Source organism: Bos indicus, chromosome 14 (genome assembly GCF_029378745.1).
Source record: "Bos indicus isolate NIAB-ARS_2022 breed Sahiwal x Tharparkar chromosome 14, NIAB-ARS_B.indTharparkar_mat_pri_1.0, whole genome shotgun sequence".
NCBI lineage: Eukaryota > Metazoa > Chordata > Mammalia > Artiodactyla > Bovidae > Bos > Bos indicus.
In genome coordinates this window covers 45,315,104-45,337,419 of record NC_091773.1, presented here as the reverse complement: position 1 = coordinate 45,337,419, position 22,316 = coordinate 45,315,104, and the positions used below count along the sequence as shown (strand labels likewise).

At 42.0% G+C, this 22,316-nt stretch overlaps 1 protein-coding gene across 1 annotated transcript in view; it reads left to right on the top strand.

Moving 5' to 3' along the window:
• MAL2 (mal, T cell differentiation protein 2) overlaps positions 1-22,034 on the top strand; it is a 33,234-nt gene extending 11,200 nt beyond the window's left edge. The window contains exons 2-4 of the mRNA XM_019974021.2: positions 4,610-4,780; positions 16,960-17,115; positions 19,747-22,034. Coding sequence (XP_019829580.1) covers positions 4,610-4,780; positions 16,960-17,115; positions 19,747-19,818 — 399 coding nt within the window. The 3' untranslated portion in view covers positions 19,819-22,034. The remainder of the gene's footprint in view (positions 1-4,609; positions 4,781-16,959; positions 17,116-19,746) is intronic.
• The last annotated feature ends 282 nt before the right edge of the window (positions 22,035-22,316 follow it).

The following is a 22,316-nucleotide window of genomic DNA, read 5'->3' as shown; positions in this document are numbered from 1 at the left end:
TGTAGGAGCCAATCTGAAGTGATGAGCATACACTAAGCCACAAAGGAGACCCCTGGGTTTAGGAATGGGTAGCAACTTAGTCACTGCAACTCGGGGTGTATTTGAGCACTTAAGGTGCATGCCAAGTACACTTAAATTTGAGCTCAGGAGGCAAGGGGTAAGAGGGGAAGACCGATACCTGCTTGAAGAGGTTATTTACTTTTGCATTACCTGGAAGTCGGATTGTCTTCTTGTCAGGGCTGAGATTCAAAGTCATGAGCCCTGACTTTATTCCTGGAAGAAATTTCAAAAGGTGGTGCCTTAAGGAGTCTTGTATGTAATTATCAGACTTTTTAGGACACCAGAGAGTGGTGGAAGGCCATAATAGACAAGAGGTCAGAAGTGGACTCAGATCCAAGGCACACACACCACCAGTGAACTGGCATTCCCCGCTTCTTCAGGCCACGTGCATGCTCCAGTTGCTGCAAGATGTTATCGACTGTTCTCCCTCGGATTTTAACCATTTTTGTGTTCTGCTTTTCACTTCTAAAAACAAAGCTTCCTCCAGAGTCACGTCTTCTGAATAAGGATGCTGATAATTAACGTGGCTGGTAAATATTCTGAACTTAGGAATGCCTAGAATCAGGTGAAGAGAATATACTCAACATTGGTAATGTTAGTAAAGGCTCAGTTTTTTTTAAAGTTGGAGCCAGATTTGGATGCTCAGGAGAAAAGTAGCTTTTGGCAAAAAGAAGAGGTAGTGTATTGTGGAGTAAGGAGAAATACTGTGTCAAGGCCCTATGGACCTGTTCACCAATGTGACAGTCTTGCAACGAGAAAGGTGGATCTCCAGAGTGGCTTAATTCTCTTCTCTGGCCCATCCTCTGTCTACTGCAGTGAGCAAGACTTAAATCTGGGTTTCACAGAATCTCTGATCTGAGGATGTAGAGTGTGGGTGTGTGTGCATGCGCATGCGTGCAAAACCATTTGTGGGGGCAGAGGGGAAGGCATTCATACACCTTCCTGCCTCCCCTCCCCTCTTTCCAGCCATACCCACATCACAGACAGGAACGCAAGTCTGTTCTCTTCTCATATACACACTTAGTTCCCTTTCCTAGCCTTTGAGGTATGGGAAGGACAGTAGTTTCGGGTCTGACAAGGACAGTTCATCTCTACTGTGTCACGTTAGCATCCCTGGTCACAGCCCTCATCTGCCTTGAAAGCCTGCTTCAGGGCCTGCCTCCCCAGCCTGCCTTCTGCATTCTTCCCCTTCTGCTCCTTCTTCCCTCTCCCCATCTCCCGGAGCACACAGCGTTGAGCTCTTTTTATAGCACTCACCACAATCTGCTCCTGAATCAGATTTGATGGTGTCTATTTCTCCCTTATTGAGCGCTCCTGGAGACAGAACCTTGCCTTTTTTTTTTCCACCTTTTTTCTCAGTGTCCTTCTACAGTGCTTGGCAGCAGATTTGAGGCTGGCCAGTTTGAGGTCCAGTCCAGGTTTATTACATGTTATGCTTAATTCCAAGACATCATATAGCATCTTCTTTAGAGGTGTCACGTGATCATAACATTTGTATCGTATAATGATGCTTATCCTTCTGAGTCTGCTTGTCCCCAATGGACAGTGGCAGGTTGTTCTTTATTATTCTTTATTTTGACACCTGGAGTCTCAAAAATGATTCTTGAATTAATAGATATTCAGTAGTGATGTATATTTCTTAAGTAGTATTTAAAATAATGTTGCTTATTTGTTGGGGGGAGAGTAAGAACAATGTACCAAGAAGAAGAGGCTGAGAAAAAAGAAAAAATGGAAGATCTTATCACCTTCAAATATGTATTAAACAGTAAGAAAGAGCAGAGAATCTTTTACCAGGAACACTGTTTCTTTCATAGCTACTAAGGTTATGGTTATATATTTTAAAATATATATTAATATTCATGACTTAGATTTACTTCATAAAACTTTCCGGGTTGATTGTTCATGTTTCGTTTGGAATTAGGACTTGAGATATAACAACATTATTATCAATTTATTAGACTGGCTCTTTCATTATTGTTGTTCAAGTGATAACTTAGGCTTTCCAAAATGTTTTTCAAAGTACTAATGAATTGTGTGGGCCTCTTTTTTTTTTTTTTTTAAGAAACGAATTAATACTTGTATTTTTAACTTCTAATGAGCAAGTTGGATATTATCTAGCAAGATACACATGATTATTGTTTTTTTAATACTTGGTGCTCCGCTTGTTCTCCCATGGGAAATAAGAGCTTGTTTGTTCACGAAGCAAATATCTAACAGCCTGCCATACGCCAGACATAACCTGCTTCTATGACGTCACCTATATTGTGGTATTGTGTGTGGAGCTGGGGATTGATTCCCACTTACCTATTTGTGTCTCCAGGATACTTCCATAACCTAGGTTTTCATTGCCAGATATGACACAATGCCTGACCGAGAGTTAGGCAAGAATTAACTTGTAGATAAATAAATGATACTAGATACAGAGGCATATAAGACAGCCTGCTGCCAAGAAGGTCTAGTAGTTAAGTTGGTCTGAAAGCCAGGGGCATTAATTATTAATACATGTTTCTCATCCATGTAACAAATCCACAATAGGGAGTTTGCCCAGAGGGCTGGAAGATGGCCTGAGTGTGGGATGGAACTCAGGAAAGGCCTTCTGGTTGATGTGCTATCCATGGTGAGCTATGCATGGGAGTTTCTCAGAAACACATAGGGAAGGAACAATATTCTGGGCCAAGATAAGTCAGGCCACTCAACTGTGAAAGAGCTTTGTCTCTGGACTGTACATTTCTTTTTCTATAATGTAAGATGTGAGGGGCTTAGTGGCAAGAGACAAGTATGGAAAAGACAGGTTAGCTCATAAAGGGCCTGGAACACCCTGTAAAGGATGTGTAGCCTTTATCTCACACTCTCTCTTTTTGTTGGCTGCATGACATGTGGGATCTTAGGTCCCCAACCAGGGAGGTGTTTTAACCACTGGACCACTAGGAGAGTCCCTAGTCTTTATCTCTTTGGTGGTAGCATGGAGGAGACTGTTGCTGTCAGATTCATAAAACTGTCTTCACCTGCTAACTCCTCCTCCTCCTCTGTTTTCTCACTCACTGCTACCTGCCCCAGCCATAAATCTGCGTATTTTCTTCATCCGTTCTTTTGCTGTCACGTCCCAGCCTGCTGCTCCATCACCCGGAGCTCTGCCTTTCAGCTCTGCCAGGCTGTTTCTCAGCCCCTCTGCCCCCCTGCCCCAAATCATGTCAAGGTTTACCTCCTGCCCTGAAACCCTCTGCCCTCTGCCCTTCTCCCTTGCACTGTCCTTTGAGTTGTTGCTTTTAGGCAGTGTTTTCTGACTTTCACATCTGGATTTAGCACCCAGCATTTGCCCAATTGTGCCACACATGAAGCAGCATTTGAGAGACTTACTTAATTTCCTTTACTATAAGACACTATGACCTCTGTGATGGCTGAGACCATTGTTTACCGTTTTATGCCTTTCACCCAACACAGTGCCAGACATAGGTATTTATTGAATATTAGGTGTAGAAATACCTAAAGTACTTATTATGTCCAACACATAAGATTTCATCGTTTTCTATCATGTACAGCGGTGGTGGTTTAGTTGCTGAGTCGTGTCCAACTCTTTTGACCCCATGGACTGTAGCCTGCCAGGCTTCTCTGTCCATGGGATTCTTCAGGCAAGAATACTGGAGTGGGTTGTCGTTTCCTTCTCCAATCATGTACAGTACTACAGCTATTCAGTTAGCATTAGTCGTTCAGTCATGTCCAACTCTTTGTGACGCTATGGACTGACTATAGCCCACCAGGCTCCTCTGTCCATGGAATTCTCCAGGCAGGAATATTGTAGTGGGTAGCTGTTCCCTCCCAGGGGATCTTCCCAACCCAGGGATCAAACCCAGGTCTCCTGCATTGTAGGCAGGTTCTTTACCATCTGAGTCACCACGTATTGGCAAATCTCACCTATGTGAATAGGTCATGATAAGGACTGAAGCATGGCCATGAGAAGTGACAGGTTGGAAATTTATGGCTGATCTTTGCTAATAGACTCTCCGAGAAAGTGGCGAGAGCAGAAGCCAGTAGATGGTAATAAGGAGAGGAGGTGGAGAGATAGATTTGTAAAAACGGTGAATTGAAAAGAAATTCTTAGAGAGGAAACTAGAGAGGCAGCAAAGCCAAAGGAAAATGCTTAATTTTTTTTTTTTTTTGAGCATAGTTGATTAACAATGTTGTGTTTCAGTGTATAGCGAAGTCATTCAGTTATATAATACACATACATATATTTATTCTTTTTCAAATTCTTTTAAAGGAAAACACTTTTAGATGGTGAAAGCATGCTGAACCTGGTCATAGACTGAGGACAAGAGTCCAGCAGAAAGGCGGGTTCAGAAATAGGTGTGGAGTCGGATCAGGCCTCAGAGCAGAAGCTCTTGCTTGCAGCTGAGAGAAGGCATCTCCAGTAATGATGGAGACAAGTCACTGGCGGGGTTGCAGGAACACATGCAGGGGTCTGGGGAGGAGCTAAGACAGCGAGGAAGCCTGATGCAGGCATGTCCAGTTCTGTGCCCAAGTCTGTCACTGTGTTTCTTTTCCCCTGCAGGTGTTCGGAGGACTCGTGTGGATCCTAGTCGCCTCCTCCAATGTTCCTCTACCTCTGTTGCAAGGATGGGTCATGTTCGTGTCTGTGACAGCTTTCGTCTGTTCCCTTCTCTTCCTGGGCGTGTTCCTCTCTGGCGTGGTGACTCAGATTAATGCCAATTGGAATTTCCTGGTAAGGGATCTTTATGTCTCTTTCTGGAAAATGCGAGAAACTTATGAGTATCTTGTTTTGTCCTGAGATGCCAGATCTCTGGTTCTATCCATTGCCTCTAATGGGAGAGAAGAGGTCAGAGCACAGCGGCTGCTGTGTTGCCATGCGGCCGGCCCAACTGGACAGCAGGGTCCCAGTTTGTGCAATTCCAGCGTTGACATACCTCAACCATCTCTCTGTTACTCCCTTATGAGTTAGATGACCTTTATGCAAAGACGATTTTATTTCACACAACAAATGAATCACATTACAGTTATTGAACTATTGAACAGATGCATTTGGGAGATGGATGCTGTGCCATATATCTTAAAGTTTTCCATTGATTCCTGCTTCAGATACCAAATACATATATTCTTTTCAGAAAACAAGTAGCTCTGTATTCTACTCTTCAGATAACTTAGAAAAGTCAAGGGGATATTTTACATTTATTTTCAATGTCTGTCCTAGATTAGCAAGAGTAGATACATTTTAAGAAATGAATTTGCAATTGACACCATTTTAAAAATTACGATACCATTATATTGGGTCAACTTACATTTCCTTTTTCTCGTATCATGTAGTCAAATCTCTTTCATGCTTGTGGTCATTCATTCTCTGGGGTTATCTGTCCATGGCCCAGTGGAGCATGAAAGGCAGTCCATCGGTGATCAGTTTAATAAGGTTCATGAAGAACCCCCGCTAGGTTCTTTCACACTTTGGCAGTTAGAAACTTAAATCAGACCTTCAGTCAGGCTTTATATTTTCTTTTATGTGTGGTAGTGTTTTATTCAGCATCAAGAAAAAATATCTGTTCTTGACTTATTTATAGACCATACTGAGGAGCATCATCTCAGATGTTATCAGCAGTGAAGTCTAGCAAATGTGACTGCCCATTCAGTCAGCCAGGGCCAGCTAAGGAGGACGTGTAGTGCACTGGTTATAATCCTGCCCAGGCTTTGAGATTAGTTGGGTCTGCTTACTAACCAAGTAGCCTTGGGCAAAATACTGAGCCTCATTTCTTCCTCTGTAAAATGATAATAATAATACCAGCCTCACCAGATGTTGTTAAGAAACAATGGAATCCATGTATTGTTAAGCGTTCAGCTTTGTGTCTGATTTATAGTAAGTGATCAGTAAATCATCGAACTCCTTAAATGTGTTGAGGCTTGCAGTTTGAAACTTACGAAGTCCTATTTCTTAGGTTGCTGACACAATGTATTTCTCATGTTTGCCTTGATTCTCATTAATGATGAGAAAAGATTTCTAATTATTGTTCAAGTGATGAAGATCAAAAATCCCCATTTAAGTTATAAATATTATAGATGCTTATTGCCTTTTTCTAAATGCCTGACTTTCTTTCAATAACATATGAATGAATCAGTCAATCCTTCATGTTGGAGAGTGCTACCAAGCTCTTTTAATATCAGACTTGAAGATAGTACTTGGCCAGTATGTACCAGCAGAACAGCTCTACTGGTACTTTGGTACTAAATTAATATATAGATTTTGCCCCAACCTACTGCCTCTTCCTAATCCCCATAACCTGACCCTTTCTTTGGGACCTTCCTGGACCTCCTAATAGCCCTGCAAGTAATGAGTCAATATTTGGAAAAGTAGTGAGTCTCCAGGATCCTGCAATGCTCAGCATTCTCTCTAACTGGTTGAGGCACATGTCTTACCAATTGTTAAAATATGTTTCTAATATCACTCCTGGTTTTATTAGATGTACGTTCATATCCTCTTTTTCTCTTTTGCTCATATTGAGCCTTATTTTTGGTATTGAGCCCAAGCATTAATATTTTTTCTAAATTTATTAGGTTTAATTAGGTTTTCTAAACTTGTATTTCTTCACAGTTTTTGTTGCATTGTATCTGGTGTTCATACAATAAAGCATGTTTTTTTTTTTTTTATTATGCCCACTTCATTAAAGGAGCAGTTGAAATGACCAGTCTGTTCCATAGGTCACCTGCAGAGTTCATCCTATGGGTTTTTAGTTAGAGTAGTCCACTTTTACTGAGAGAAAGCTGGGGACAGCAACACACAGTACACTTTATGGAGCTTATTAGTACTGTCTTGTCATATAGTGGGTATAGTTTCAAAAAGCCAACTCTTGCCTTCAAGAAATTTGCTTATATGCTTACATAGTATTTAGAAAGGGCACCCTTTCCCCCTTCTTTTGTGATTTTCTGCATTCTTAGTCATTTCTGACCACATGGTTGCTTTTGATAGGTTTTGTAATTTATTTTGTACACTCAGCCAGGAGAATTTTTGAGCCATGCGTATCATGCAGTTGTCACCAGATGGTAACAATTTTTAATTGCTGCCTTCTGGAGTTGTTAAACATTAATTGCTTAAAAAATTATTGGTTCCCCCCATGATAATTGTTTAATGTCTGTCACCTGTATGCCATGCATGAAGGAAGTAGGAATGCATTTTGATAAATTATTTTCTAGAACTGTTCATTGTGGGATGTTACCTACAATATGTATAGCTTCTAGTTTTTACTGATACGAGATTTAATTAGCATTCATGACTGATGTCTTCAGTCATGACTTTTTTTCTCAGTATTTTTTCTAGTGTTGGTATAAATGGTGAAATAAAAATATCCTATGTGATAACATATGTTGGGCTTCCCAGGTGGTGCCAGTGGTAAAGAATCTGCCTGCCAATGCAGGAGATGCAGGTTCAATCCCTGAGTCAGGAAGATCTCTGGGAGGAAGTTTCAATCCATTCCAGTATTCCTGCCTGGAAAAGCCCATGGACAAAGGAGCCTGGCAGGCTACAGTCCACGGGGTCACAAAGAGTCAGACAGGACAGAGAACACACACATACACACACACACACACAAAAACATATAGTAAGTGCTAATAACTTGCCCCCTTCTAACTTGGGGAAAGAAGCAGATTTTAATTTTGAGATGGTTTTTCTTATTGTATTTGATGGAGAAGTAATAATACCATTTCAGTTCAGTTCAGATCAGTCGCTCAGTCATGTCCGACTCTTTGCAACCCTGTGGACTGCACACCAGGCTTCCTTGTCCTGGTGTGCAGTCCACAGGGACTTGCTCAAACTCATGTCCATCAAGTTGGTGATGCCATCCAGCCATCTCATCCTCTGTCATCCCCTTCTCCTCCTGCCTTCAATCCTTCCCAGCATCAGGGTTTTTTCCAAGGAGTCAGTTCTTCACATCATTTAGCCAAAATATTGGAACTTCAGCATCAGTCCTCCCAATGAATATTCAGGACTGATTTCCTGGAGGATTGACTGGTTGGATCTCCTTGCAGTCCAAGGGACTCTCCAGAGTCTTCTCCAACACCACAGTTCAAAAACATCAATTCTTCGGTGCTCAGCTTTCTTTCTAGTCCAACTCTCACATCCATACATGACCACTGGAAAAACCATGGCTTCAACTAGACGGACCTTTGTTTGTAAAGTAATGTCTCTGCTTTGTAACATGCTGTCTAAGTTGGTCATAGCTTTTCTTCCAAGGAGCAAATATCTTTTAATTTCATGGCTGCAGTCACCATCTGCCGTGATTTTGGAGCCCAAGAAAACAAAGTCTCTCACTGTTTCCATTGTTTCCCCATCTATTTGTCGTGAAGTGATGGGACCAGATGCCATGGTCTTAGTTTTCTGAATGTTGAGTTTTAAGCCAGCTTTTTCTCTCTCCTCTTTCACTTTCATCAAGAGGCTCTTTAGTTCCTCTTCAGTTTCTGCCATAAGGGTGGTGTCATTTCACCTAGCTTTAAACAAGAGATATCACATTTATTTTCCCTTTTTTGAGAGGTGGAGTGGTAAGGAAAGATGTATGTTAGAGAAATAAAAGATATCCCCCCCAAAAAAGGTCCTGTACAATTTTAAAGGGGTTTCCCTTTATTCCTCAATATGTAGCTGGCACACACATGATCATTTGCCTAGTGTGGAAATCACTTGATGTCTTAAAGTGTCCTGAGCTTTGTTTTCTGTTGTCACATTCATTTGCCTGTTTGACCTTATGGGAAACTAGCATTGTCCTCATTTTTACAAATGAGGAAATTAAAGCTCAGAGTGACTATTATCCTTTTTTCATGCTGCCATTGTGTAAAAGAAGATCCCTCTATATACAGTGTAGTTTTTTCTTTTTTAATAGTTAGTGAAAGTTTGATCCTGAGCCAAGAAGCAAAACATGGTCTGGAGATAAGATTGTAGGAGAGAATAACTTGCTGCTGAAAAGATTCAGGCTGTAGCTGAGCCTGAGTTTACTGGTGGTGAAGGCAGATGAGCTACATTTTATGGTGTGTGAGTGTTGGGAAGATTGGCAGAGAAGCAAAAGTATGTGAAGAAAACTCAGAAAGGGGATGGGCTCCTCCGCTAACAGAGGAGTGCCAAGGCTTCAGGCACGTGGTCCTCAAAGGGTGGTCCCTGCCCCACAGCACTGTCATCACCTGGGAACGTATTAGGAATGCAGATTCTCAGGTTCCACCCAGACATCTAAGTCAGAAATTCTGGGGTTGGGGCCCAGTAGTCTGTGTTTTAACAAACTTTTCAAGTGCTTCTGATGCACACTCACTTTTGAGACCCTCTGGCTTAGAATAAATAACATTCATTGTCCAAAACAATGAGTGAAATTGTGGAAGACCTTCGTGCACACATCCCACACAGAGCAGGAACTGGAATAAGATATCCAGAGTGGCCAAATATAAACACAGGTGTGGCTCTCCAGGCAAGGGTGGAGGGAGATATACTGAGCACCTAGGATGTACCTGATCCTTCCTAAGTCTCTTGAAATATGGGGAACAAGATAGGACTGGGAGTGGCTCTCAGAGAGTTTGTTGGAGTGGACAGTAGCAGTGAGGAAATGATTATACAACTGATGCAAGAATTGTATCTGTACTCAGTTGCTCAGTCACATCCAACTCTTTTGCAACCCCATGGACTGCAGCCTGGAAAATCCCATGGACAGAGGAGCCTGGTAGGCTCCAGTCCATGGTAGGCTCCAGTCCATGGGGTCGCTAAGAGTCGGGCACGACTGAGCAACTTCACTTTCACTTTTCACTTTCATGCATTGGAGAAGGAAATGGCAACCCACTCCAGTATTCTTGCCTGGAGAATCCCAGGGACAGAGGAGCCTAGTGGGCTGCCGTCTATGGGGTCACACAGAGTCGGACACGACTGAAGCGACTTAGCAGCAGCAGCAGCCTGCAGCCTGCCAGGCTCCTCTGTCCATGAAATTTTCCTGGCTATAATACTGGAAAATGAAAGTCACTCAGCAGTGTCCAACTCTTTGTGACCCTAGGGACTCTACAGTCCATGGACCTCTCCAGGCCAGAATACTGGAGTGGGTAGCCTTTCCCTTCTCCAAGGAATCTTCCCAACCCAGGGATCGAACCCTGGTTTCCTGCATTGCAGGAGGATTCTTTACCAGCTGAGCCACCAGGGAAGCCCAAGAATACTAGAGTGGGTAGCCTATCCCTTCTCCAGGGGATCTTCCCAATCCAGGGATCAAACCTGCATCTCTTGCATTGGCAAGCGGAGTCTTTACCACTGAGCCACCTGGAAGCCTGATGCAATAATTATAATTATGTTAATGGCCAAAAAGGGAATGAGAATAGTGCATATATATATATATATATATATATATATGTCATCTCCAGGCCACCGGGACATGGATTCTAAGATGGATTTTGAAGTACAAGAGTTTTTTTGTGTGGGTTTTGTTTTGTTTTGTTTTGTTTTTTGAGGGAAAGGGGAGGAGGCAACACCTTTAAAAGAAGGAAGTAAGATAAAGCAAAGAAGTCTTAGAGTGTGACCAAGTCCTCGCCAGCCTAGTGTGAAGCTTCAGAGCACAGCCTTCCCTTTCAGACTCTTGTGTTGGGTGAAAGTGGCCAGGTGTCAGTGTCCACGCTGCACCATCACTGGCTGTGGGCTGCCAAAGAACATGGGCTTAGCCCAGTCTCAGCAGTAGATCCCAAATCCACTGAAGCCAAAGCTGTCAGCTGACTATGGTCCTCACAGTGGAACATCAGGCTATGTCTAGAAGGGACACACGTGCATCTGAAGATGCCCCAGACTTCTTGCAGCCCGTGGATCCACTCCACCATATATGTGTGGGGCGTTGCTCCTCCAAGGTCCCAGTGTACCTCTCTTCCTGAAGCAGAACTTAGAGAGGCTACAGAGACAAACTGCAGCCCCTCTGACTGAGTTGGTCTCAGAGCCACAACTGGTCTCGGTCACCTCCCCGGCTCTGTTGACCATTTTAAACTCCTCTTGCTCACCACTTCACATCTGCTGGTCTCTGCGGTTTACCTGGTGGTATAATCCAATCCCTTCTGCCTGAAGGACTGTAACCCCTCTGGTAACTATATCCTTTTCAGGCCAGTGTTGCTCCATTTTACTCACACTTGGGCAAGAGGGTTCTAATAGGACCCTGAGTAGAGCGCCCAAGTTCCACACAGACTCCTTCCCGCCCTCCTGGGTATCAGCAGCCACACCTACTCTTGTCAAGATGGTGACCCCTCCTCTCTCACCTTTTGACCCCTGAGCACAAAGAACCAAAGCACACAGGTAGCAGTCATAGCTCACAGTCAATGGGCTGCTTGCTGGATCCTCTAGCAAGAGTACACCCCTCGGGGTGGGACCTCTGATCATGCAGAGTCCAGAGTGCAGGGACAGCAGTTAAAAAAGTCTTTCACGAGATCACTGGGAGTGACGATGGTAAGAGGAGAAACTCCTTCCACCCTTGGTTCCCACTCTTCCAGTGGGGATACGATGCCATGTTGAAAACTCTTCTTCATTGTATCTACTGCATCCTGAAGTATGGCCACACATCCTCACAGGGTGGTTCCTCCAGGCTGTGCCTTCAGCCAGCCATCCCAGCATGCTGTCAGGCCAGCGGGTCCTAGATGGTGCAGGATAGGATACAACTCAGGGTTGTGGGCCCATTCCCACTCATCCTCTGCTGAGAAGTTAATCCCTTGGTCAGATGTATTGAGTGGATGCTGATAAATCAGGCATATTCTGTAAGTCCCTGGACAGTGGTAGTGGCAGAGGTTCTGCAGAGAGGAAAAGCAAATCCATACTCACAGTGAGTGTCCATTTTGTGAGAATGAAACTTTATGCCTCCCAGGAAGATGGGAACTGAGTTTCATCAGTTTGATACCAGGTGAGAAAAGCACCATGTCAGGGTCTCAGAATCAGTCTCTGTTGCTGGCACATTCAACATTCAGAAAAGGCAAGAGGTAGGTCAGCTTTTCATACTGTTCATGGGGTTCTCAAGGAAAGAATGCTAAAGTGGTGTTCCATTCCCTTCTCCAGTGGACCACGTTTTGTCAGAACTCTCCACTGTGACCCATCTGTCTTGAGTGGCCCTACATGGCATGGCTCGTAGTTTCATTGAGTTAGACAAGGCTGTGATCCTTGTGATCAGTTTGGTTAGTTTTCTGTGATTGTGGTTTTCATTCTTTCTGGCTTCTGAAGTATACGGATAAGAGGCTTGTCAGCTTTGGCTGTTGGGAGTCCGCACTATTGGGCCATGACATAGACGCGCCTCCCCAGCCATGGCCACTCTGTTCATGTACCCAAAATGCCAGGAACCAGATCAGTGAGTTCAGTCGCTCAGTTGTATCCAACTCTTTGCTATCCCATGGACTGCAGCACACTAGGACTCCATCACCAATTCCTTGAGCTTGTTCAAGCTCATGTCCATCGAGTCGGTGATGCATCCAACCATCTCATTCTCTGTCATCCCCTTCTCCTGCCTTCAGTCTTCCCCAGCAGGGTCTTTTCTAAGGAGTCGGTTCTTCCCATCAGTATGGGAGTTTCAGTTTCAGCATCAGTCCTTCCAAAGAATATTCAGGACTAATTTCCTTGAGGATTGACTGGTTTGGTCTCCTTACAGTCCAAGGGATTCTCAAAAGTCTTCTCCAACACCACAGTTCAAAAGCATCAAATCTTTGGCACTTAGTTTTCTTTATAGTCCAACTCTCACATCCATATGTGACTACTAGAAAACTATAGCTTTGACTAGATGGATGTTTGTTGGCTAAGTAATGTCCCTTGCTTTTTAATTGGTTGCATCAAATGGCCAGGTCATCTTCCATATGGATGCTTCTAGTGGATGTGACCACATAAAAGAAAGGTCACACTTCACATTTCATGCTTAATCCCGTATGTCCATCTCGCTGCTCCATTCTTCCTTGTCTCTGAACTTTTATTTTCCAGGGCCCTGACCAGCTTGCCAGACCTTTCCCCACTGCGGATGAGTCTCTGTGGGTTCTCACGTTGGGCCACTTTGCTTTCTTAACAAAGTGTATGACGTGCTGCACCACTCAGAGTTCCATCCATTAGGAAGACGTTCCCTAACTGCTCTTCCACAGCCAGCTCTTAACGTGTCTCTAAAGCATATTGTCACCCTGCTTATTTAACTTATATGCAGAGTACATCATGAGAAACGCTGGACTGGTGGAAGCACAAGCTAGAATCAAGATTGCCGGGAGAAATATCAATAACCTCAGATATGCAGATGACACCACCCTTATGGCAGAAAGTGAAGAGGAACTAAAAAGCCTCTTGATGAAGGTGAAAGTGGAGAGTGAAAAAGTTGGCTTAAAGCTCAACATTCAGAAAACAAAGATCATGGCATCTGGTCCCATCACTTCATGGGAAATAGATGGGGAAACAGTGGAAACAGTGTCAGACTTTATTTTTTTGGGCTCCAAAATCACTGCAGATGGTGATTGCAGTCATGAAATTAAAAGACGCCTACTCCTTGGAAGAAAAGTTATGTCCAACCTAGATAGCATATTGAAAAGCAGAGACATTACTTTGCCAACAAAGGTCCGTCTAGTCAAGGCTATGGTTTTTCCAGTGGTCATGTATGGATGCAAGAGTTGGACTGTGAAGAAGGCTGAGCGCTGAAGAATTGATGCTTTTGAACTGTGGTGTTGGAGAAAACTCTTGAGAGTCCCTTGGACTGCAAGGAGATCCAACCAGTCCATTCTAGAGGAGATCAGTCCTGGGTGTTCTTTGGAAGGAATGATGCTGAAGCTGGAACTCCAGTACCTTGGCCACCTTATGCAAAGAGTTGACTCATTGGTAAAGACTCTGATGCTGGGAGGGATTGGGAGCAGGAGGAGAAGGGGGCGACAGAAGATGAGATGGCTGGATGGCATCACCAACTCGATGGACATGAGTTTGAGTGGACTCTGGGAGATGGTGATGGACAGGGAGGCCTGGCCTACTGCGATTCGCGGGGTCACAAAGAGTTGGACACGACTGAGTGACTGAACTGAACTCAATACAGCTGCTATCCCTTTTCGCCTTGTGACAGCCCATCATGAGAAACAAGCTTAGGTGTTTTTCTTCCCCTTCATCTGGACCCTGGGGATCTCCTCCCTTATGTGGCTATAGGCTTGGGCTGAGGGAGGAGGGCAGTCCCATTCTGGTGGGTGACATGGGGGCCTGGGCCACCTGCTCACACAACAGACTCAGGCCCACTAGCCCAGCTCAGTTTGAACTCTGATGTCCCCTTCCCACCTGAAGAAGCAGTGTTGTGACTATGAGTTAGTGGCTTTGAGAGAACATCATTCATAATGGGCAGTTCTGGATACTTTATCTTTTGTTGTCTCAAGATCAAGTGTTCCTTCCCTACAAGGGCCCAGGGGGACACCAGGAGATGCTTTTCCAAGATGTGTAATTCCCCAATACAGGTGACATGCCTGATTCTATAACTCCGGGAGCTGACATAGTGATTTTCTCACCACTGTTGCCATGAGTTCCTCTTACATTTTAGGGTACTTTTATGCTGAGTCACTTCAGTCATGTCCAGCTCTTTGTGACCCCATGGATTATAGCCCACTAGGCTCCTCTGTCCATGGGATTCTCTAAGCAAGAATCCTGGAATGGGTTGCCATTTCCTTCTCCAGGGGATCTTCCCCACCCAGGGATTGGACCCACGTCTCTTAAGTCTCCTGCATTGGCAGACAGGTTCTTTATCCTTAGCACCACCTGGGAAACGCATACTTTGCGGTACATGGGACCCTAAGGCTAATATGAAGGATGGGATGGTATGACCCAAGCCATACACAGCTGAACGTGCAGGAAGTTTATTGGATGGTAACACCTATGAAAGATGTTGGGGGAGGATACAGGATTGGATCTGAAAGCCTTTGCCACAACTCGGTTCTGATGCCCCTGTAAAGGAGTATATGTGCCATGTGCTTAGTTGTGTCTGACTATTTGCAACCCCATGGACTCCTGCCAGGCTCCTCTGTTCATGGAATTTTCCAGACAAGAATACTGGAGTGGGTTACCATGCCCTTCTCCAGGGGATCTTCCCACCCCAGGGAATGAATCTGTGCCTCCTACATTGCAGGTGGATTCTTTACTTGCTGAGCCATCAGGGAAGCCCAAGGAGGGAGGAGGCAAAATTAGGCAGGAATGGAACAGTGGTGTGTGTGTGTGTGTGTGTGTGTGTGTGTGTGTGTGTGTGTGTGTGTGTGTGTGTGTGTAGAGGGCTGGAGGGTGTGTGTGTGTGTGTGTGTGTGTGTGTGTGTGTGTGTGTGTGTGTGTAGAGGGCTGGAGGGTAGGGGCACGTGGTCATTGGTTGTGGGAAGACTCAGTCAGAGAGATTGCCACGTGTAAAGAGTATCAATCTTGAGGTACAGAGTGATTCCTTGGGACCAAAATGAGACCAGCATGGCTGATGTTCAAAGGGGAAAGATGGTGACATCAGATGAGGCTGGCAAAGAAGGCAAAGACCACATCATCCCAAGAGTTTCAGGCCATGTCATCCAACTCTTCCCATTCCTTTTGGGATGAAATGAGCTATTCCTGAGAGTCCCCTTTGGTAAATTAGATGAGTCTGAATGGTCTGAAATGTATTTTTCTCTCAGTCTTCATTACTACCTTAAGTAAGACCCAACTATTGCATTTTCTCTCTCAAAGTAGTGACATTGGATTTTGACCTTCATCAGTGAACATTTATTGACTAAGCACATGTAAATGTTTAAGCATTTCTCCTATAGATTAGACATGTGGCTAGTATATTATATAACTTTTTTCTTACATCTTTTGAAGGCACTGGTGGGTCAATTTATAAATGAGAAGTGTTAAGTAGAAAGCATTTTTACCATTGTACTTTGGTTATTCTCACTCCTAGTTAGTTAACTTCATCCTTATTATTCTAGGGAGAATAAAAACAATTTCTCTGGACAGTTTTGCTTGCTGAATGGGCATTTACATAAAAGCCATGCAGTGTTCCTTTTTTTTTTTTTGTACTATAGTTGTATCAAGAACAGTTTGATAGAAAAGAAAGCAAATGGACTTTGGAATCAGACAGACTGGTGTAGGTTTGAGGTCTCCCTTCAGAAGTTCAGCTTTGTGGGGCTTTGGGACAGTCATTTCATCACTTCACCAAAAAAAGAAGAGGAAATTCCTTGTTTGTTAAATGGAAATAATAAATGGTGGTTGTAAGGGTGATTAATAATAAATGTGAAGTGCCTGCTATAGAAATTGTTAACAAAAATACCCAGCAGTGTGTTGATGGTACATTGAGTCAGGTTAGACAATGGGAATTTTAATAGTTATGTGTCACATTAATGCCAGTGACAGATAAAATAACTTAATAACTGTTGAGTTTTGCATGAAAACTTCCTCTACTTTTTGTAGAAGTATATATTTATTTTGCTTTTTAAAATGTCTAGAGATATGGTATTGAATTCAATGATTTCATAGATATTCTATATCTTTCAGTGTATGGAACGGCAATCTAATGAATAAAAATAAAAACTGCTCAAAAATAAAAACTTAATTATGAAATTTGTGTATGTTATTATATATAGTTATATAATTACTCTAACAAGATATAATGTAAATGCTGTTTTACTTGAATTTTAAGGACAGGAATTCTGTGGTGCCTTATCTAAACTGAATTATGTATTTTATAAAATTCAGTCTATCCGAAGGTTTGCCACTGTGCCAATTACAACGAGTTGGTTGATTTTCCTTGGGATTCTAACAGCTTGACATTGCTAAGGGAGCCAAAAGAAATGGCCAATGTGGTTAAAGACTGTTTGATTAAAGGTTCTGTTTTTCCTGAACCTAAACTTGGTTCGAAATAAGAAACTCTTGGAAAAGCTTATTGTCTTTACTGGCAGATGACTCTCTTTTCCATCCTGTTTCAGGACTTCGCTTACCATTTTACAGTCTTCGTATTCTACTTTGGAGCCTTTTTGCTGGAGGCAGCCACCACGTCGCTGCACGACCTACGCTGCAATAGAACCATGACCGTGCAGCCACTCCTGAGTGATAACCAGTATAACATAAACGTGGCAGCCACAGTAAGTGTGGGGTGAACACGGTTTACCCACGCTTCCCCTCCCCCATCAAGGTCTCTAAGAAACTCCTCTGGCAACAGTAGTTTTCTTTAATAATAGCCAGCAGCATTAAACATATAATAGCTGTTTATCTGTACAGTTAACCTTATGAACCAAGCCAAGTACTGTCATTACCCCAGTGCTGTGGATGATGAAACTGAAGCACCAGGAGGTTGACATTTATATAAGACCGTACCTACATGAGTGCTAGTGGTTGGCCTTGCGCAACAAAGTCTACATTGTGCAAAGAATTAATTGTGCTTTCTACTCCATGTAGCTTCAGACGTGGTCTTTGTCACAGACACAGATTTGTCCTTCCCTTTTTCTGCCTAAGTGAAGCTGCCTTAGTAAACTTCTCCATGCTTTAAGTTCTGCATTAACCCCCATTTTACCCATACACGTAAATCTTTAGTTTCTGAGTTTTAATAACACTTAAGTGCATGAGCTATTCATTTGTGATGTTCTACTGAGTCCCTCACTTTTCATTTCAGTATACCTTAGAGCAGCAGTCTCCATCCAGCCTTTCTGGCACCAGGGACTAGTTCTGTGGAAGACAGTGTTTTCACGGCCCAGGGGTGCAGGGGATGGTCTCAGGATGATTCAAGCACATCACATTCGTGGTGCATTTACTGTGCACTTTATTTCTGTTATTTCTGTTCTCATCGGTTCCACCTCAGATCATCAGGCATTAGATCCTGGAGGTTGGTGACCTCTGCCTTAGAGAGAACTCCTTTTCACTAGTAATAGATATCAAAAGTAGTCATTCATGCAGGGACCAGTCAGCCCAGAGTGGTGAGGGAAATCCACTGAGCTGATGAACTGACTCACAACAAGGGGAAGCACCTTGCAGATCAGATCAACTGATGCACAAAAATGTAAGTGGACTCCTGGTCAAAACAGAAACTCCCTCCTGGCAGTTGTATACGTGACATAAAATAAAAAATGCACCAGGCTTTTTTTTTTTATGAGAATCATTTGAGATGGAACTTATCAGAAATTCCGTGCAAACATTAGAGCAGTATTATAAATAGAACTAAGGGAACCACTTGCATAAAGGCCCCCAGAATTCAATGGGGGTAATGTGAATTTCATCATCTGCCAGTACAAGGAAGACATGGAGGGCAATTGTAACTACACATGAGCAACTCAAAGTGCGGTAAGATTTACACTTTGAGATTTATGGTTTAAGAGCATCATTCCTCAAGAAATTTTGAAATATCCTGAAATTTTATAAATCATGTATGAAATATGATAGAGAGTTTCTCAAATTTGACAAACCTGCACAGTTTTCATGTTACTACAAATACGTATAAAACCGAGAGAAACTTTTGTTGTTATCGAAACAAAACAAAACAAATTTTAATCAATCATCAAAGAAGAAACAGTGGATTTTATCCAAGATTACAAAATCTCTCTCATGCTATTGTCTTCTGAAATAGTCTTGTGAAAGGATAGCAAAGAAAGTGGGTCCTCAGAAGTAAGATGTTATCAGGCAGATAGTAAAACAAAGTTGTTTTCGATTTGGAATATTTGTGACATTTGTCAGCTTTTCAGAATTCATGGCGGTTGTGATTTCTTTTCATGTTCTAAGTAAATATTCACATTTGTACTTTAAAATAAAGTGGTCTTTCTCTTTCAACAGAAAAGAAATGTCTAGATGAGAGATGTAAGATATGTATGTGAATGTATTCCTGATTCACTTTGCTGTGCGCTAGAAACTAACACAGCATTGGAAAGCAACTGTACGCTAGGAAAGTTTCCTTAAAAAAGAGAGCTGTATCTGAGAGACAACCAGCGGAAGAAGGGTGGGGAAAGTAGCAGCATGGTAATTACACTGTAAAAATGTTTCGTACGTGGATCTGATATTCCTTCTCAGAGCTCTGGTTTCCTGGAAAAAGGATTCCTGTGCTACATCATAATGTTTTAACATATTTAATGGTTTGGGGAGTTTTCTGTGGATTATAAACCCCAGAAGGGTGAGGACAATGCCTGTTACTTGTCTGTATGTACCAAATGTACCGATGCATTCATAGTTGATGCTAAAAAAATCCTTTTTGAATACGAAGGACAGTAATTCAGAACTCATGCACATTTGAGAACTATCTCCCACGCCAACCTGATGATTCATTCCTGTGGGTTTTCTCTGTTTAGCTCTACAGTCACTTCCATTGTCACAGAAATAATCTGCTCCATCCTCGGGCCCTGAGAGCTGCACTGTGTGTGGCTGTGAGATCACTGTGCAGGTAGACATCTCATCATGAAGTTTTGAATATGCACCATGTTAGGGGTCTCACCAGTGCCTAACAAGTGAGTCCAGTGTGTGAACAAAAGCTCAACCCAAGGCTGTCCACAAATGATATCCCATTATTAGGGGCTAGAATGTTTAAAAGAAGGGGTTAATGGTATGAGGGGCTAAAGTCATCCAAGAAAAAAAAAAAAAGATGAATCTAAATCATCTTAGTGATTTAGTTTTCTTAAGTGTTGAAGTATCTTTAAGGAGGCTGATCAGTTTTCAGACAGTTGTTCCTTTGGACAAATGATTTCTTAAAGTCAGTGTTATAAATCTGATAAGAATTTTTGTTTCTTCTTTCTTAGATTTTTGCCTTTGTGACGACAGCTTGTTATGGTTGCAGTTTGGGGCTGGCTTTACGAAGATGGCGACCGTAACACTCCTTAAAGACGAACTGCTTGTGTGTTAGTTTCATTTGTGTACTTTTTATGTCTTGATCAATTTGGGTACCGTTTTGTTCAGATATAACAATATCCCTCAAATAATTGTTTGGTATACAGAGAGAATCTAAGTATAAGTTTGGTTCATTTCATGGATGGAAATTTTATTATGATGTTAAACAGAGAAATGGCCTTTAGTTTTACATTTATCTCTCTCTTTTTTTCTCATTTTTAAAAAAAATTTCCCTTTACATCCATAAAATACATAGACGTCATTCATGAAAAAGGGGTATCTCTTGTATTTAGTTGCCAAATCACCTGAACCTTAATTTTAATAGGTAACTAAAACTCCCGAAGAAAAACACATTTAAAATAAGATTCCCGCCGAACTCTGTGTTTTAGTGTAAAATGGAGATCAGCATTCTTTTTCTCTAAATGTACAGATAGTAAATATTTTAGGCTTTGTGAGCCACACAGTCTCTGTCACAAGTACTCACGTCTGCTGTTACTATGAAAACAGCCACAGACAATATGAAATGAGTGAGTGTAGCTGTATGTTCCAATAAATCTTTATTTACAAAAACCAGCAGCAGGCTGGACTTGGCCTGTGGGATACAGGCTGTCGTATGTTGACCTCTGGTTTAAAACCTTGGTTATGGGTTTTGTATTTTATTGAACTGATCCTCAAAGGTCTAAAGTGAATTTGACGAGCCACATAATATTTAGTCTCATTCAATAATCACATTGCCTTTGGGTTAATGGTCAAACACTTACCCTTGAAGCAGCTATAGCATCTCAAGCTAATTCAAGCAGAGTCTTGAGTACAAGAAAAAGTAATTTATGAAGTGAACCCTAGTGGCTTAATCCACCTAAGTGTTTTCCTAACAACTGAGCAAAATGCTTACCTGGCATTCTTAAAACGAGAGCCCCAGAGACCCCTAAGCCACTCCTGAAATGGGTATACAGTACCTGATGTTTTACTTTGGGTTTATTTATGCTTCAAATAGCAGCTGTTTGTCCTGTGCATGAATAGGTGAGTATTTTTATGTGGATATCTGAGGCTTTACCCAATAGAGCTCTCCAAAGGGTAAACTTTTTACTTCTAATTCTTTTACATGACTCTAAGTTAAATTCACACAGAACATGAGATGTAACTTAAAGTTGTAGATTCTCATCTAGAGAATAGTCCTATGTTGTTTTGCACTGGTAAGAAATACACAGACTCAGTTTTCAAGCAACAGTGGTCACAAAAGCTATCTCTGGCTGAATAGCACAGAAAAGTATTTTAACCCACCTCAGAGACCCTGGTCATGACAAAGTGCCAAAATGGCTTGAGAACAAGTTAGAGTTAGGCCCCAGCTCACACCACCTGTCCAAATGAGATACTTATCTCTTGCCCCAAGAGGGCTACCTCTGGGAAAAGAGGGCTTTTGATTGTTTTATACTTTCAGCCCTTTGTATTTTGGTTGAATCATCCCCTACAAGTGCCATGTATAAATTGAGCAGTTAGAGTTCGTGGAACATGGAACAATCCTGAATGAGCAGCATAATCAATGCTCAGTGATCAAATGCTGTTTATGTAACAATCCCTTAGGAAGAGGAATCTTATTAGGGTTTGGTTTGTGATGTAACCGTAAAGATAAAAGGTATATTTAATATGTGGCAAGAGGAAACCAGTCTTGTGACTTTATCATAGCTTTTCTATAAAAATCCAACTTCCTTGGTTTTTCCAGTTCCATACCACACACTTAAACCTGTATTATAAATGGTCTATTACAAAGTCATAAATGTGCCATAAGGATATATCATCCATTCCGGCTGGAATTGTTAAAAGTCTGCTAGATTTAGTCGTGAGATTCTATTTTTATTTCCAAGGTATAACAGGTCCATGCTGCTTGGTGGCATTAAATTAAATGATTTCATGAAACTGCCTTGGTGGCACTTTTATAAATGGATTGCTTCTCGATCATAAAGAACCAAGCCTAGAAGTCATTTAACTGTGAATACTTAGAATTGTAGATAAATCATGATCTAGATTTGGGAGTTGACTGACAAAGCACTGAACAAAAATTATAGCATTTGAGAATTTCTTTGTATACCTTAGCCGTAAAAATGAGAACGTGTTGGTTGGTCTTAAAATCTGGTAACTCCATGATGAAAATAAATTTATTTTATAAGTGTTATGACTCTAATAAAGTATTCATTTGATAATCTTTGGGGGTCATCTATTTTTTATACAATTCACTTTGAAATTCAGTTAAAGATTTGATATAAACTTGACAGATTTGGAGCTTCTAGACTCATAATATATCAGAGTTCTGCTTTAAACATTTCTATGTAAAAGACAGTCTTTGCCAGCAAGTCTTTTTTATTTTTATTTTTGGTGAAGATTTAAGAGGTAACTCTTTGAAAGTTTTATAAGTGAAGTGAAGTGAAGTCACTCAGTTGTGTCCAACTCTTTGCAACCCTGTGGACTGTAGCCTACCAGGCTCCTC